Source organism: Sphaeramia orbicularis, chromosome 22 (assembly GCF_902148855.1).
Source record: "Sphaeramia orbicularis chromosome 22, fSphaOr1.1, whole genome shotgun sequence".
Classification (NCBI taxonomy): domain Eukaryota; kingdom Metazoa; phylum Chordata; class Actinopteri; order Kurtiformes; family Apogonidae; genus Sphaeramia; species Sphaeramia orbicularis.
Window position 1 is genome coordinate 51,018,126 of NC_043978.1, and position 18,530 is coordinate 51,036,655.

Consider the following 18,530-nt stretch of genomic DNA (forward strand, 5'->3'; position numbering starts at 1 on the left):
AAAATTTCACATACTTCTCTTAAGACATTTCGGATATTCACATTTTTTTGTAAAAGACTAGTCTGTAAATGTGAACATTTTTGTGTAATTTTACATTTTTTACACTGACACAAAGGGAAAAATTTGCAGTTTTCATTATTTATAGTGTATTATGATAGTATTTTACTGTTCTGATCCACTTTAGAATTAATTGACCAAAAATTATTTTAACATGCTTGATTGTTAATATTTGCAGTGTAATTTTTGGATTTCACAAATTCATCCCACGGGCTGGATTGAACCCTTTGGCGGCCGGATTTGGCCCCCGGCCCACATGTTTGACACCCCTGATCTAGAGTATAAGTATTAACCCTTTCATGCACAGTGGTCACTACAGTGGACAGCTGTTCTCTTGCATATTCATTATTCATGGATTTTGTTGTTTTAGTTCCATATCAGCCAACACAGTGGACACTTGTGCATCATCACATACACTATAATTCACATCATTACTGTAACTTTGCTGTTCTTGATAAACCTGATCTGCACTAACATGCTTTAGTGTAAATCATTTGCTAATTGTTGTTAGACTGTGACAGTTTTCTTAATGGTATAATTCGCTAAAAAAAAAAAAAAAAAACAACAACAACAACAAAAAAAAACCTTTTCTTGGGTTTTCTCCAATTTGATATAATAACATTAGAATTTAGTCCGCACTTTTCTGAATATCTTTATAATCAGTAAATTAAATATAGGAAAATAATTTTCACTGAAAACATTCCAAAGATAGAGGAAAATATTTTAATAAACAGTTAAGAAAGGTATAGGGGGGAAAAAAATGATGATGAAGTCAGCATAAAAATAGATCTGAGCATTTATCATCACATTTGATGAAGTTTTTACAATATGTTACTTTTTAATTCATTTTACAGATATAAATCCGCTCAGTAACATTACATTCCATGTTGTTGTTATATATTTCAATGGCGTCATATTTGTCGTATTCTTCTCCAGTCAAGATGATATCGCAATAGTTGGCTCTGTAATTACACTGAGCACCAGGAGGTTTCCGCGTTTTTTTTTTGGAGAAGTTGCCCACGGCTCTTACGGAGAGGAAGCTTTCATTTGATATTTCACCGCCGCTTAAAAAAATATCTATATAAATATGTAAATAATATATTTTTATCTCCTTACCACATACAGTTTGTTTTACTTTGAGTTGTTTCTTTCTTTTTCTTTGGCTCTCAGTGCGTCTACAGGCGCTGACTGCGTCACATTTGCACTCGTGTTCCTCGCAGTTTGTGAAGTGGATAAAAAAAAACATGAACGATCAGAGAACAGCTTTAAAAACAATCCTTCGGGTGACGTGTCAATTCCTGTGGGTAGGTAGGAGTTTTTGTTTTTAGTCTTTTCATATTTAACATCTTACTGCATTATATTTCCAACCAGTTACTCTCCTTTGTAGAATAATCTTCGTCTATTGTGTTGTAATGTTACATCTATTAATGAAATTACCTATAATGACCTTCATAAGAGTTAATGACGGACTTAATATAAAATGAGCAAAACAGAATAAACATTTTTTAATATATATTTACATATATTTTAAACTGTATTTCCGTTCATTAGGTTCTACAATCTGTGTAGACTATTACTGAGTTTCACTTGGATCACGTGACTTCTCGTCCAGGATGTATGCGCATGTTAGCAGAGGAAGTGGCTGTGAACTGTACTCAAACCATATCCACTGTATTGGATAGGTGTTGCATGTATTTTATTTAGCTTATGAGATTTTGGATTTAAATTAGGTTTATTTCTTTCAGTGTATATGAGTTAGGACCTCAGGTGTGTTAACAGAGATTTTGATAGGGTCATAACAATGAAAAAAAAAAAAACCTCTGTCAGCAAGAAGCAGGGTTTTGATTTACCTCATATAGTAATTTCCTAGAGGTTGTAACTTGAGAAGTGTCGGTTTACACTGGTCTTCTCCATTCAGGGTTTTACCTGTGACAGTAAAAACACATTCACTTACGCCCTCTTAAATATATTTATATGTAACTCCTGAATTGGGTCCTTTTTGAACAAGTGCTCACTTTTAGTTGTACAAACATCATCATCTTTAGATTTGTGAGTTCAGTTGTGTTTATCACTATCAAACATCACAGATTTAGATTCAAGATTCAAGTTTATTTGTCATTCCAGCTTATAAAAAATACACAGAAACGAAATATTGTACTCAGGTCCCCAACTGTCAGCAGCATTAGTAAAATAGTATAAAATTACTGATAAAATAATAAAAATAATAAAATACTGATATAAAAATAGCAATAACAGTAACAATAACAATAACAGCCCCCCTAAAAATTACTTATAAATAACTAAAAAAGTTTTATTTATAAAGTGCACAGCAGTAAAGTGCCAATTTAAAGTGCATTCTGGGCTCAAGTTCAGCAGGAGTTCGTCATTCTAACTGCCTCTGGTTAAAAGCTGTTTCAGAGTCTGGTGGTCCGAGCTTGGATGTGCCGTAGTCTCCTGCCTGATGGGAGAAGGATTAAAAGTAGTGATGGGACTTTTGGCTCTTTGAAGGGAGTCGTTCACTGAAAAGAGCCGTTCAAAAGACTGGCTCTTTTTTGTTTTTTGCATTATTTTGAAACACCAATGTTTTAATGACTAAATAGGCTACATGTGATGATTGACATTACATTTTAAAGGTGTTTAATTGGCGCGGCAGTAAATATTATCTTACCATAAAAAATAATAGTTAATTCAAATGTGTGGGCTAAATACATGACATGAGAGGTGACATTAGGCAAATGCTGGAATTTGACAAGAAATGTCACAGTACATTATGTGGACTAGTCTGTAGCCTAAAAGTGAAGAAGAAAATAAAACATTTTCTTATGAAATAACATTTTATTTTTATTCTCCTCAAAACAAGAACAACTAGAAGCACTCGGAGAGCGCAGACCTCCGCCAAGGCTGATCAGGGCCCCCCCCGTGGGCCCCCCCACACCAATGAGGTTATGTTTTTGCCAGGGTTTGTTTGTTTGTTTGTTTGTCTGTCTGTTTGTCTCTCCATTAGTGTGTAACATAACTCAAAAAGTTATGGACAGATTTTGATGAAATTTTCAGGATTTGTTGGAAATGGGTCCCCCCGTGGGCCCCCCCACCCCCGATCACCACCAAAATGTAATCATTTCTTCCTTATCCCATTTCCAACAAACCCTGAAAATTTCATCCAAATCTGTCCATAACTTTTTGAATTATGTTGCACACTAACAGACAGACAGACAAACAAACAAACAAACAGACAGACAAACAAACCCTGGCAAAAACATAACCTCCTTGGCGGAGGTAATAAAGCATTTAATATGTTCACAAATAGTCACAGAAAAAGACCACTGAGTGGATTTTTAATGGCAAGGCAAGTTTATTTAAATTGTTCTTCACAAGGTAAGTCTTTGTGCGTTACACAAATAAAAGACTATTTATTACCTCCGCCAAGGAGGTTATGTTTTTGCCAGGGTTTGTTTGTTTGTTTGTTTGTTTGTTTGTTTGTCTGTCCGTTAGTGTGCAACATAACTCAAAAAGTTATGGACAGATTTGGATTAAATTTTCAGGGTTTGTTAGAAATGGGATAAGGAAGAAATGATTAAATTTTGGTGGTGATCGGGGGTGGGGGGGCCCACGGGGGGGGCCACTGATCAGCCTTGGTGGAGGTCTGCGCTCTCCGAGTGCTTCTAGTTCATTCATTCTCTGAAGGGATTGTGAGTATGCTGGAGCCTACCAACGGGCAAAGGCCGGGTACGCCCTGGAACCATGACCAGTTCACCGCAAGGCTATAAGACAACATTCTGAGGAAAACAAAAACAAAGGGATTAAGCGATAAGAGATCAGAATGTAAACAAATACAATTACCAGAGAGTACATAATATCCTAAAAATAAGGGCCAGTTCAATAATAATAGTATGATCCCCACGTCTCTCCCAAAAAAGCTGACAGTGAAAATACATTATGTTTGTCTATCAGAAACCAGCTACCTGCTGAACTAAACGAAGAAATACATACCTCAATAAGAAAGAAAGAAACAGACAATCTCATCTTAACAACATCCAAATATATTGCAAATATATATACAATATTTACATTTAAATCAATATTCTTATCAATGTTTATATAAATAGTAGATTTTCTTTTTTCACCTTTATATTTGTTGTTTTACAAGTGTATATTTTCTGTCCTCCCTGCACTTTATTTTTGTGTTCGCTGCTGTTAACTGTAATTTTCGCATGGTGGGATGATGAATAAAGTCTTATCTTATCTTATCTTATCTTATCTTATCTTATCTTATCTTATCTTATCTTATCTTATCTTATCTTATCAGTCAATATCAGTTAATCAATGATGTGGAACTGAACATCGAACTAACAAAAAAAAAAAAGTGGAGTCATGTTTTATCTTTTGAGGTATTACTTTCCCCTCAAAGCCAATATTTCCTTTTAGAAGTCCGAGATTATCCACTTACCACTATTGGCCTTCAAGTAACACATGCTAATGGACCATAAAGCTGCAGTGCTGAGTAGGTTTTGAGTCAAATAATTCAACGATTGCCTTTCAGTAAAATGTAATTCTAGTGGTCTAAGAGGAGATAAGAAACCAACATCTTTCTCTGGACTCTGTTTTCAGGGTGTAAAAAATAAGTGGACAACTCTGTGGAGTTGTAAAAACCTCTCATCATAGATTTCATATTCAGTCAGATTTGAGGTAAAATAAATTGCTGAACTGTAATTATCAGCTGCTGTTATGATTATATCAGATGTGGCTATACTACTCTATACCATAGATCAAAGCAGAATCATCTATCAGATCAAAGTTACAACTTTATATAAAAGCCCCCTCAAAAAAGCAAACCAATTCTTAGATGAGAGGCTGTTAGGTTACAGACTCATAAGCTTTATGAGCACCATTTGTGCATGTATAGCAGAAGTCTTTCCCTTTCTTTTTACATCACCAGATACTGGGTGTGATGGTTGGCCTGTGTGGACGCTACCTGCTGATGACGATCAGAGAGAGCATCTTATTTTATTCTCACAGCTACATCACCCTGATAGCCATCGTCGCTTTTGTCAGTGCTGCCTTTCTGGTGGTCAGCGGGTGCCTCGGTTCCTACTTGAGCTGTAGGGATTCAGTCTTCCTTCAGGGACTGGTAGGCATCTATATGAACAGTATAAGTATCTGTATAAGTACCATATACATGTACCATACACATTAATAAATGTTTTCTGTTCCAGTTTGTTTATTTGTTAGTTGTGATCTTTTGTCTGGAAAGCACGACTTCAGCGTTGGCTTATTACCACTCCATTAAGGTATATAAAATATGCCAAAATATACCTGAACTCAACAGTTGTGTTTTTGTTACACTGTAGATCATTTATTTATGTATTTATTTATTTATTTATTTATTTTCTTCTCCGCTCAGCTTGATTCAGAGATGGCACCTCTTAGTACTGCGTTTTATGAATACACAGGAAACAGCACGGACTCCAGGTCTCGAGCTGTGGATGCTACACAAGAAAAGGTAAATTTGCATTTAGAAAAGTCAGATGGCTTTACAGAAAAAACTAAATCAAATTCCTGCCAACACTAACGTAAATAAAATATATTTATATTAAATATATAAAAAATATTTACATTCCTGAAGCCTCAGCTTAGTCTCATATGGACTGAGCTCTTTTTTTTCTACATCTATCTTTGTGACTGTAATATTAATGCTAAGCCTTTATTGTCTTCTGATGTTTCTAGTTCAAGTGCTGTGGTGTACATGACTACAAGGACTGGTTGACAACCCCCTGGTTTAACCTTACTGGAAGACACGCTGTCCCCCGCAGCTGCTGCAACACCACGTTCCCCTATTGTCCTGGCAATTTGCCACGGACGCTTTATCCAGAGGTTCATACAAATGCAGAACAAGCATACATCTGGATGTCTGATTACCTTCTGATCCTCTAACTTCCTGTCTCTTTCTCAGGGCTGCCAGGTGAAGCTTGAGAAGGCCTTACAGTCTGTGCTGAATGCAATCATTTGGGGATGCCCATTAGTATTTATGACTGAGGTAGGCAAGTCTTCATCCGGATTTTTGATCACAGTGCACACACAGCATTGACCATAGTATGAAAACCAGATAAAGGCTGTGAACAGTGACATTAACCCTAAAATGAACTCTTTCAAATTCTTGAACTGCTAAAAGCTGTAAAACTGCTCATATTAAGTATGCTGTTGAAATGTATTCTTGATAAATACCACTAATCAACAATTGTCTGTCTGTTTGTCTGTCTGTCGTCTCCTGTAGTTTATAGTAAAACTGGATAATACGGCTGAAAATGTTATCAGTTATCAGAATTTTGGCAAATTTAGTTATATTAATCTTATATTAATTAGATTATATATTATTTATTGCTTTAAAACAGATGTAACATGATGAAAACTACATAAAAGGTACAAAAACTATGTAAAAGTTGAAACAGCGTGTAAAAGATGGCGTCCCTCTTCTTCTTTCATGGAACTGTAATGTATAACTGAAAATACATGAGTAAAGTAAAATAAAACAGCAAACCATCTATTTGGTTTGTGTGCGTTTATACAGGGCTGTCTATTATAACACATTTCTAACTGAACACTTCACAATGGTGTGAAATTATTCTTGAAAAGTTCAGGCATTAGCTGTTAACCAAAATCTTTTCTTTTTTTTTTCTTCTTTCTCCCTCCTGTCATGCAGTTATTTGTGCTGTTAACAGTGTTCCAGCTGATGAAGAACCGAGTCTTTATGGATTATCAAAGACTGGACAAACACTAAAGACAATGTTGACAGACAGGACAGACTGGTAGATACAGTAATACTGCAGCAATATTGTAATGTCAATACATGAACCAAATAATCATTATAATTGCCCTTAGGACAGTTGCATAGTTTCATTTAGTTGTGTGAGTTAAAACAGGAGCCCTGCAATGAACCGGAACACAACCAGGGTTTACCAGCCTTTGGACATAGGCAGCCATAATAGGCTCTGGCGGATGGATGGATGGAGTTAAGAGTTTCCCTCCAGAGCACTACATCTAATAAAGTGTATAATGCAGTTGTATTGTTATTGTTTTTGAGATCTACTGAAATTAAATTATTTTTTTTTCTTTAACCAAATTTTGAATTTTACCAGATTTTGCACTTTGTGGCGCAATATGTGAAATATGACACAAACCTTAGTTTTACATCCTCTGAGTGTGAATTGTTGGTACTGCCATCTGCTGTATCTTTAATAATACTGAATAGAAAACCTGGGCCCATATACCTGACTTTTTTTTTTCACTCAAGACTACAAAATCATCTTAAACTCACTTTGTTTTAAGGTTAGTGGAGCTTTATTCTATCACATTTCCTTTAAGTCAAGTAATTTGCTTTGTATTTTTATGTTTGAATGATCTCAGTTATTCTTACAGTTATTGAATTACATTTGCACATTTTTATTGTGTTTATTTTATTCCTCTACTGATCACTCTTTCAAGTCACTGTATTTTGAGTAGAATGTACAAGACAAGTTCTGTGATATGATGGATTGTGTGTGTGTGTGTGTGATTACACCTTGCGTTACACTCTTAGTGTAACGTAATTATCAAGTCTTACTGTGTTATCATTGTATACACAACCCTTTTTTACTCTATGTATCATTTTTACTTGTCTGTATTTGGGATTGCTAAAAGAACAAATGATAATGACAGTACAATAAACCATTAGATTCCATAGTGTGTTTGTTTTGATCTGTAGGCTGTGGCATCTCTATAATATTTCTGAAATTTTTTTTTTTTTTTAAATTTGGTTTTACTTCAAAGACGATGAGTAGGAAGAATGGAGCTCTGAACAGCAGACTGTGGATACCACTAAACCACCGTGTCCTCTGCAGAGGCGTGGCGGAGTGGCTGTGGGCGTGGCGCGTACGGTCACGTCGCCCTCGTCGGTGTCTTGACTACGTAAGGCCGTCTTGGAGGTAAGTAACCGTCGTTACCTGTTACGTCTCCGAGAGAGTGAAAAAGCAGAAGACCGCAAAAACAGCAACTACCATCAAAAACAGCTGGTAAGACTTTCGACTAATCTGTGCTGAAAAGTGTTCGTAGTTAAAATTATTTTCTCGGTTGAATGAGAAAAGGCCATGCGGCCCTTCGAGTCGCGGCTTAGCTAGCGGCGGCTAACGTTAGCCTGCGTAGGCCTATTAACAGGCCGCAGTGGTTTAGGCGCGTGGACAAAACTGCATTGATATGACGCGCTCCAGAACTGGGCCACAGGACTTACCGTTAGCTAACCTGCACGACTCGGTCCTCACGCGACCTTGTTTGTTTCACGTAACTGTGATTGTGTGTGTCGCTTTGTATTTAATTTCTCAATGCAAACTGCTTTCACTGTTTCGTTCAAATTTCACTGAATAGTCGTTTACCGCGGAGGGAATTGAAGTAGCCGTAGCTGGTTAGCTGGCTAATGCTAGCAGTGGTAAGTAGGCCTCTGCACGTTTCCGTTTAGAGGTTGTTCCCGACGATTGATATATGTTGATTTGTACTGGTGACTGAAATCAAAATCTAATAGAAATTAGATCATCATTTTAATGCTGTGATCGAGCTGCTGGCCCAGAAACGGTAAATGTTAAATAGTTTATCGTCGACGGCCATGTTACGACGATACTGTGGAACCACCGCCAAGGCGAATTTGCTCGTTTTCGCCGTTAATGTGACAAATGGCTACTCTGTAATGCTGTTTACATTGTTGAGCTTCTAATGAAAGATGCCAGACAGTCGTCCTTTGTCCCGAGAAAGGTGCTTTACTTGTAAACACGTATTTATGTCTTGCTTCTCAATCATACGTCCATCATACTTCAGCGTCACACGTTTTACATCATTCATACAGGGTTAATGGAACAAGTATGTATCTTGTTAGAAGAATGCTAGTCTTGGTGGCTGCGCTCTCGCGTTGTCTGTGGCACACAATACATACAAATTTCCACCATTTTTGTTTACTAAGATCACGCTGTACTTAGAGCAGCAAGGTTTAATGTGGCCTTCAGACTAGATAGCTAAATATACTCAGCAAAGCTGTTGTGTTCAGCTTTTCCAAAAGACAAGCAGTTTTAATTAACTTCGACCACTGTAAAAGGCTGACCATCTTTTAATTAGAACTGGAAAAATCAAAAAGGTGAAGCCTACTTATGAAACAACTATCAGGGCATTCTGAGTTTGGAGATGTTTTCCGTTGTAAACGATGTTTACAGAAGTTTTAAATTATGGTGTGTCAGTGCAGCCTAATACTATGTGTCCACTTTGTTTTGTAAATTGACTGATTGTCAGACTTGATTTACATGGAAGAGCCCTTCATGCAATTTTACCTGCATGGCAGCATGCCCGCTTTGAAAGGTTTACTCATTAATAATACTTAAACAACTAATTTGCCACATCTTTGTCAGATATATACTTTGTAAAAGTCGGACCCTACATTTTCTTAATGCTATATTTACTGGGCCACACTACCCAACTTGATTGACTTATGGTTTATTCCCCTTCAGCTTCGGAGCAGTGAAGTGTCTTCATGGCAGTTCGTAGAGGACACTCAAAGTACATGAAAGTGAGTATGAGATCCTAGCTCTGACTTTCAACTTGTGATGTCAATCTAGTTATGACAGAATGAACATGGTCTTAGTATTTAGAGAAGTGCTGGGTGCAACTGCAGAAAATAAGATCGTGACTCTTTCCTTACATGGAACAATGTGGAAATTTGTTGTCTTACACAATTTGACAGAACTCATATGAAGTGTATCATGGTTAATGTCTGGAAGTTGAAGACAGCATGTTTGGTGCCAAAACTTAAAATTATAAATATTAATATATTTTCTCTCAGGGTTGTGAGACCACTATGTGTAGTAAATTTTAGACTTTACGAAGAGGACTGAATGCATCTCCAGTCCTGCGCATCTGTCACGCAATGACAGCTGCAGGAAAAGAAACAAGTTGGTAAATCAAACCAAATACAGTAGGCACTCAGCAGTCTTGTATGATGGCCTTTTGGTTATTCATGTCAAATAAATGTCCAAAGCTTTTTTTTCAGTCAGTCCCATTTTTAAGACTGTTACATTGCCAAGCCCCCATTCAGGATGTTAGTAGTGAAGTGAATACTCTGTTCCAGTCACATGATGCTAATCACAGTTGTCTCTGCCTTAAGATATGTCTGCCTGAGGTGTTGCTCAGACCTTACCCAATAAACCAACTTTCATTTAATAAAATGTGCTAATTTGAAAATGTGACGCATATATACATATTAGGCTACATTTATTAATTAATATTTAATAGATAAATGGCACAAAGGAGAATGAAGAACACACATAGCTACTCTCACAAGATTTTGCCCATGCTTGCTGGTTTAATACAGGACTCTCATTCATTCTCTGTGACTGTGCATCTAACCCTCCAGAATACACAATCAGAACCCTTCTTTTGCATGAATGGAAGCCTGTCAGGTTGACTGCTGGACTGTTCCCCCTTCCAAGACGGATCCTATTTCAGCCACTAGTAACGCTGTGGTAGCAAAACAATCTCAGCAAAACGGCAAACAAAAAACATGAAATACAACTTTTTTGTTTAAACCTTGCGTTGTTGAAACTTCAGACCCTTGACTCTTGTTATCAAATCAGACTGCAGACCAGCATGTGACGGGGACTACAATGTAAAACAAATTAGTTATTTACCTGCTTTGTAATATATAATATGGTCTAAAATAGTTTTGTAAGTCACCAGAGATCAATTTACAAATTAAGTAGCATCACATGTTTGTGTATATACTGACTATTGCATGAGTTTAACATTTTGGGAAATTTCCCAGTTAAAGAAAGGGGGGAAAAAAAACAACCACCTGAAGCCCAGGGTAAAGAAGTTGGATTTTCAGATGGCATGATTAGATGTATTTCTGTAAATCTACATGTTTTAATTATTTCACTTTGTTCATTTGAGTGACATAATTGATTGGTTGAGGTAACAAGGTAGAGATGAGGTCAGTGGAGCATGGACAGCTTTAACTAGGGATGATCTGATCTATAGATTGGTATCGACTGCCGATCTGGCAATTTTTTAGAAGACCAGATAGGATTGGATTTACTCACAAGATTGGGCTGATGCAGATCTGGTTCTGGGGTGGGGGGTAAACACACATCTTGCTTGCTCAAATTAAAACTTCTGAAGGTAGGGAAAAGGAAAATTAACTGCACGACAGCGGGAGGCTTAGAGGAATTAGTAAAACGTCTACAGGTTGCACTTTTACTTTAAGGTCCAGTAGTGATGTGTGAGTCGGGTTTTTTTCAACCTGCGGGGCTTTTGTGGAATTATTTGACCCGACCCCACCCGCCCCGCAAATAAACTGACATTCTTTTGAACCTGACTCAACCCACTCCGCGAATAACCCACGAATGTGTGCATCACTAGTGTACAATGCAGAACGCACCCCCATATAATACCTGGATGGACCTGTCCATAGACCGGCTACAGCAGTGGCAAAAAGTTGGTTTTGGTATCAGCAAAACTAATTCTAAAAAAAAAATCGGATCGGAAGCAAAAAATCCAGATTGGGACATCACTAGCTTTAGCAATGGTATTTATTACAAATTATCCAGTTTAATTTGGTACAGGATGTATTAAAGTATCCTAATGATTTTATAGTTGCCTGTTGAAGTCTTGAGTTAATAGTCTTGAATGGATGAAACTTGTCATTACAAAAATTGAGATGCTGAATGTAGCTGATTGGAAGGAAATGTTAATCAAATGTAACTCTTCTTGATGCTGTCTTGCAGTGTCCTAACTAGTGGAAAATGCTTGTAGCAGGTTGTTTTGGCTAGTTGTTGATTTTAAGCAGACAGATTAATAGCCTGTAGATCAATTACACATATCTGAGGCTAGTAAAGACTCTAAATTACTTTCCTGTCTTTTGTTTTTAGCATCACTTAAGTACAGGATGGGGGAAAAAAAAGGCATATCCTTCATATCCTCCTCAACCTTCACGAATGAATTAATACTCTTTATAATTTTCCATTTTTAATTTGTTTAATCTGATTAACAGGGGTCAAAATATTTTGTTTATTGTGGTATAAAAATGGAAAAGTATCACATTGTCAGGATGGGCACAGTACACATTTTGGCTTCTAGAATGCACAGAGTTGTAAGTAGTAATGGCCGTTGTTCTGTTTATACTCGATGTGCTTATCTGTTGTTGTTTTTCGGCTCACCTGGCCGACCAACAGGAGGTGTTTGACATGTCAAACGGTTATGAAGACCACATGGGAGGGGATGAGGGGAAGGATGCCAAAACCAACCTGATTGTGAACTACCTGCCTCAGAGCATGACGCAGGATGAGCTGCGGAGCCTCTTCAGCAGCATCGGGGAGGTGGAATCGGCCAAGCTGATCCGAGACAAAGTCGCAGGTAGGCCACATTCTGAAGCAATGACTGTGACAAGCCAGATGGACGCTTAAACACAAGACTTTGTTTTAATGGAAAAGGAATCATAAGGTGGCACTTAATGGGCCAACTTTGTGACTTCGTAATTTGAGTAAAAACAACTTCATCTTAAATAGCAGGATATCTACATGTGGACCTCTATCTGGGTCCTTTGTCCTTACTGACTTTACAACAATTTTTATTTTAAATGTATCCCAAGAGAGTTTTGTGCTTGAGTTAGTTTTTCTAAAAGCTTTTATCCCAATAGACTTGTTTTGTTTATTCCAACCAGCTCAACCCTATTTGACTGTCGATAGCTTCTTTGTTTGTTTAGAGTAGCATGCAATGTTGAGATTTGTTTTTGTTTTAAAGTATTTATTTGTTTGCAGATTTTTTTTAACTATACAACGTTTTTTTGTTTTATTTTATTGTTTTCCTTTTTTTCTCTAGGCCACAGTTTAGGGTACGGATTTGTTAACTATCTTAACCCTAGTGATGCAGACAGAGCTATCAATACACTGAATGGACTAAGGCTACAGTCCAAAACTATCAAGGTAATGTGCAATAAGGTGTTCTACAATTCTCAAAGCAAAGATGTCATGTCATATAACTTCTCCTGTGGCTCCTGTGCTGTCCGCTAACTAGCTAGTGTATGTCAGCCCGAGGAAGTGATACTGCTTTCACAGCTCACTTATGCCCTATCTGACATGTCTGTTGAGTTTGACTTTAATTTTACTTATTTTATTTGACACATTCTGTTGTTTTCAATGTACTCCATGTATTTAATTCCCAGAAATTATCTTCTGATCAGTTTTAATTTTATTTTTTGTTGCTGTAATGTTCCTTATGCTTCTGACTCCACTCATTTTTGCTGAGATTGAAGATGTAATATCTAGACCACACTTGTCTGTTTTGTATAGAAGAAAAACACACACACAGAGCATTTAATGGCCTTTAAAATTTGTGTTTATGACAATGACAAATATTAAAATGGATGAAGTTAATCCTGAGATTTTCCTTTGCGCATCACAGATATCGTTAAATGTCCTCATTTTGATAGTTCCAGTTGTTCAAAGTTTTATCACCAATGTATCATACTAGTGTTTCTTACACTGTTGTTGGTTCTTGTCCAGGTTTCATACGCACGGCCCAGCTCTGATACAATAAAGGATGCCAACCTTTATATCAGCGGCCTGCCTAAGTCTATGACCCAAAAGGATGTGGAAGACATGTTCTCACGTTATGGACGCATCATTAATTCTCGAGTACTTGTTGATCAGGGTACAGGTACGACAGGTAAATTGCTTCCTTACTTTCAAAATAACCAGACAAATTCGTCATTTGCTACCTGGATACAAATACCAGCAGCAGTTCTTGTGCATGTAAGTCAAGGTTCTCACCATTTGCTTCATCATATCTAGGTGCGTCTCGTGGAGTTGCTTTTATCCGCTTTGACAAGAGGGCTGAGGCGGAGGAAGCTGTCAAAAACCTGAACGGCCACAAACCCCCTGGAGCCTCAGAGCCAATCACGGTGAAGTTTGCTGCAAATCCCAACCAGGTGAAGAACACGCAGCTCATTTCACAACTGTACCACAACCAGTCCAGGCGCTTCGGAGGACCTTTACACCACCAGGCCCAGCGGTTCAGGTGAGGGACGCTCCCATCTAGTTTTGTACACGATCCCAGTCAGACCTGGGTTTAACAGGATTTTTCGTACTTACGGAAGAAACTATAATATCTGTTTTTCAAAAATCCACTACCAGTCAACCTATAGTTACAACACTTGAATGTGACACTGTCAGCTCAGTAGGTTATCCTTTACTGTGTCCTGGGACACATTTATGTGCATTGCTTCAGTGTCCCGGACCACCTACACATGTGGTCATGGTGATCTGATTTCAGTGCATCTTGACACTTGGCAGTAGAGTGGCCATTTTGGATCTGATCATGGAAAATTCATGTGAGGGTCAAAATTCATGGCCTTACCTCAAATATGAATTGGTTTAAGTCAGAGTTTGTCATTTGCAGGTTCTCTCCCATGGGTGTTGATCACATGGGTGGAATGGGAGGAGTCGGCGTCCCTGGGAACTCCACCTCTGGCTGGTGTATCTTCATCTACAACCTGGGCCAAGACGCAGATGAGAGTGTCCTCTGGCAAATGTTTGGGCCATTCGGTGCCGTCACAAACGTCAAGGTGATACGCGACTTCAACACAAACAAGTGCAAGGGCTTCGGCTTCGTCACCATGACAAACTACGAGGAGGCGGCCATGGCTATCGCGAGCCTTAACGGCTACAGGCTTGGAGACAAGATACTGCAAGTGTCCTTCAAGACCAGCAAGGGCCACAAGTAATGACATCTGGACAATCAAGTGTTAAATGGTGGGGAAACAACCAGCGCTGGGCTTTGATTGCAGAAGTAGAAGTTTGCAAAGTGCAGCGCTATCAGTTTGGGTTTAATGTGTTATGAGTTCAATGAGATGTTCAATCTTCTGCACCTTTGTACTTGTCTAAAAACGTGTATAGACACAATCTTTTTTGTAATTGTTTTTTTTTTTTTTTTCTGTTTTCCTATGCGTGGGGCTTGAGGACACTCAGTAGTTTTCATTTTTATTAGAGAGGGAATGGAGAGGGCAAGAACCCCAATATAATTCCAAGCAAACTTTTTTTGTGAAATTAAGATAAAATCAAAATGCATACAAACAAGAGTGAGCAGTTTTGGCTGGCAAATGCATCTTGGTGCACTGTAAAGACAGATGTGAAATGTTTTTAAAGTCAGATATTTTATGGGAACTTAAATTACGAACACTTGGTCAAGGATCCTTTTCACGTAGAAGTAGATGCCTTAAATTATCATTTAGAAACAGACCTACATTACCACATGCTGTCTCGAGTCAATCTTAGAGTAAACACTTTTAATAAGTGTGTTTTCACTAAATATGAATATCAGTCTTTTTGATGTGAATCTGTGACGTTACTCACCCTTCTACCAGGTTCCCAGTTTAAAACCGTAACCTCCGAAGGGAAACTGTCACCCCTGTGTAAAGTGTTTTTTCTTCTTGTTTTTTTATTGACAAAAGTTGTTGCAGAGGAGGGTGACCCCAGACAGTGAGTAGAGAGTTGAGATGGACCAAAGGCAGGGAGAATTTTGATCCAGTAACCCGGAAGAGATGGTATTTCTTTTTTTTTTTTTGTAGAGGTACTCAAGTTCTATCTGACATTGACTGAGAGCAATTTCACTCTGGCTCAGTTTGCTGTTTTGTTTTTGTTTCATTTTGAGTTCTTTTTTTTTCTTTCTTACTAGAGGCTTAGGCTTTTATTTGTTCCAGTGTAAGTTACAAACTTGTTTTGAGTGCTTATCTCAAGTTTGGAAAAAATAAATTAATTGCCTTTGTTATTGATTTCACTATAGTTTTCCTTTCTTTTGTTTTTGGTTGTTTTCACTTTGACCATAAACCATTAAATTTTATTTCATTTTGATCAAAATTTTGTTTGGTTTGTTTCCTTTTTTCCTTTCCTTAGATTTGATTTGGAGTTTTGTTATTTTGTTTTTTTCCCCCTCGCAGCAAATCATCAGTCCAGATAAAACAACCCTGGGTGGACCTCCTTAAATAGAAAACAGGCTCTTACAAAAAAAAAGCTTTTTAGCATAGATCACAGCAGTTTGAGAAATGAAAGTATGGACCAATGTTAGTTGAGGTAAGAGTGTTTAACCTTTTATAGAGATACTTGACTTGCATCTTTGTGGGGATTATTTATCAGGTTCTTAAATAAGTCTGCTTAATTCTGGAGCATTATTACATTTAGACTGACTTTATTGACAGTGTTGTGTGTAGCTGTGCAGAGTGGTGCCAGATTTATTCAGAATCAGCCATGTTTAACGTTCCAACACTGCAGCTGATTCCATGTTAAAGCTTTTTAGACCTAGATCTCTTGTGGTATTTGAGGGGGGATTACTTAAACCGATGAGGATGTTAAAGGTGTAAATGTAGCTTTGTCCCAGCTTTGCTCTTTGAAACACAATCATCAGTATATCACAGCTTTTTGTTCTAGTGCTGAATAACTGCTTATCCTGTGAGGTGGTTAAACTGAAACGTCAACATTTACACTGAAATCCTTCCCTTTTTATCTCATCTACAGAGAAATCTGCGACCTCTTTGTATCGAAGCAAGTGATGTGTGGGAACAGTACATGTCTCCCCCTCCCCCAGCAATAATTTTTCTGATGCGTCGTGACATGCTTATTAAACAAGTGTCTCCACTCTTAAAGGAATATTCCCATCACAAGCTTCAGATTCCAGTTTTTAAGTGCTTTTTTTTTTTGTTTTGTTTTGTTTTTGGATTCCTTGTTTTTGTCACAATCCTTAACTTTGTGCAATATTTCATAATAACTTAAACAAGCAGATAAATTTGTTTTAGTCTGTCATTTTTATAATTTCGTTTTTCTACTGATGTTATATGTTGCTGGTGAATTTTCCCTCAGAAAACCAGTCGCATAGAAAGTTGCGAGGTGTTTTTAAAGGGCAGTCAGGATAAACTGCATTCTGCCTTAATTTATCTGAGAAGTTGGCGGACGAACTAGTATTTAGTATTTATTTGGTAATGTACGTGTTCATGCTTGTTACTTAATGGAGTGTTTAAAATGGATTCTCAAGTTTTGTGTTCTTGGTTTTGAACAGGCACTAAGTTGAAATCCGTGAAATGTCTTTTAACATTGGATCATTTCAATAAAAACATGGTGAATATTTAAAATCGAATGATATGTCTTTTCAGGACCTGATTGCTGCTTTTATCAACAACTTTACCCACATATTTTTCAATGTAGGGTGCATTTGTCTGAGACATTGTTTGAAATTTACTGCCTTTAGGAAGCCAGCTAATTTTAAAAGTGCCATAAACTTAAAGAAAATGCAGATGTAACACTTCAGAAATGGTAGGGACAGTAAAGTATTAAAGGCCTAATTTCTCCAGTTTTCATTTTTGTCTTAATATTGCATCCAAAGCTAAATATGCATTCTGTGTTTATATATGTAGATGTTACAAATGTACAGGGTGTCCATAAAGTCTCTGTACAATATAACAAATTTATTACAAATGCAAATGAAAAGACAAATCTGGAAATTATTACAAAATGAAAAGGTTTTTTGCTTCATTTAATACATCTCTATTAGACGGTACTGGATTTCTTGCCATGTTGGCCTCATTAATGGCATCAGTGATCTTCTGCGTCAGGTCGTTGATGTTCCGTATCTTTGTTAGTTTCACAATATCTTTAACATAAACCCATAGAAAGAAATCCAGGGGAGTGACATCTGGTGAACGAGGTGTCCAGGGAATTGGGCCATCCTTTCCAATCCACGGGTCTGGAAATGTTTGATTTAGGAACCCACCAACATGCAGTTCTCAATGTGGTGGTGCACCATCTACCTGGAACATGATGGTTGAAGGTCATCCAGTTGTGGTGACACACATCACTGATCTACAATTTTTTAGAAATGATTTGCTTCGGAGATTAAATGTGCTAAATGTTGCGTATTTTAATAAGATTAATTGGAAAGTAAATGACAAAAGTGTTGGTTTGCTGATGTTTTCAAGGTATATGATTAAGTGTTATTACACATATACAGGGTGGGGAAGCAAAATTTACAATATTTTGAGGCAGAGATTGAAAGACAGTGTATGACCAATTAGTTTATTGAAAGTCATGAGAATTTATTTGCCACAAGAAAATGTCCATAATAGAAAATGTTTTTATTCTATGTGTCCTCCTTCTTTCTCAATAACTGCCTTCACACGCTTCCTGAAACTTGCGCAAGTGTTCCTCAAATATTGGGGTGACAACTTCTCCCATTCTTCTTTAATAGTATCTTCCAGACTTTCTCCTAATAGTTTTGCTCATAGTCATTCTCTTCTTTCCATTATAAACAGTCTTTATGGACACTCCGACTATTTTTGAAATCTCCTTTGGTGTGACGAGTGCATTCAGCAAATCACACACTCTTTGACGTTTGCTTTCCTGATTACTCATATGGGCAAAAGTTTC

The 18,530-nt window shown here is 37.4% G+C and overlaps 2 protein-coding genes across 4 annotated transcripts; both read left to right on the top strand.

The window, feature by feature from the left end:
- The first annotated feature begins 1,063 nt into the window (after positions 1-1,063).
- tspan37 (tetraspanin 37) lies at positions 1,064-7,771 on the top strand. Its single transcript, XM_030126233.1, has 7 exons — positions 1,064-1,361; positions 4,994-5,185; positions 5,271-5,345; positions 5,459-5,557; positions 5,782-5,928; positions 6,008-6,091; positions 6,755-7,771. Exons 1-7 carry the CDS (start codon positions 1,302-1,304, stop codon positions 6,830-6,832), a joined length of 735 nt encoding a protein of 244 aa, XP_029982093.1. The 5' UTR covers positions 1,064-1,301; the 3' UTR covers positions 6,833-7,771.
- Positions 7,772-7,948: 177 nt separating this feature from the next.
- On the top strand, positions 7,949-17,241 carry elavl1a (ELAV like RNA binding protein 1a). 3 transcript variants are annotated; one of them, XM_030126229.1, is made up of 7 exons: positions 7,949-8,102; positions 9,576-9,634; positions 12,282-12,474; positions 12,940-13,043; positions 13,623-13,785; positions 13,911-14,136; positions 14,518-17,241. In XM_030126229.1, exons 2-7 carry the CDS (start codon positions 9,599-9,601, stop codon positions 14,840-14,842), a joined length of 1,047 nt encoding a protein of 348 aa, XP_029982089.1. In that variant the 5' UTR covers positions 7,949-8,102; positions 9,576-9,598; the 3' UTR covers positions 14,843-17,241. The 3 variants fall into 3 exon arrangements, with proteins under 3 accessions (XP_029982089.1, XP_029982090.1, XP_029982092.1); XM_030126230.1 differs by having other exon boundaries at positions 12,294-12,474; XM_030126232.1 differs by lacking the exons at positions 7,949-8,102; positions 9,576-9,634; positions 12,940-13,043 and having other exon boundaries at positions 12,341-12,474.
- Positions 17,242-18,530: the final 1,289 nt, after the last annotated feature.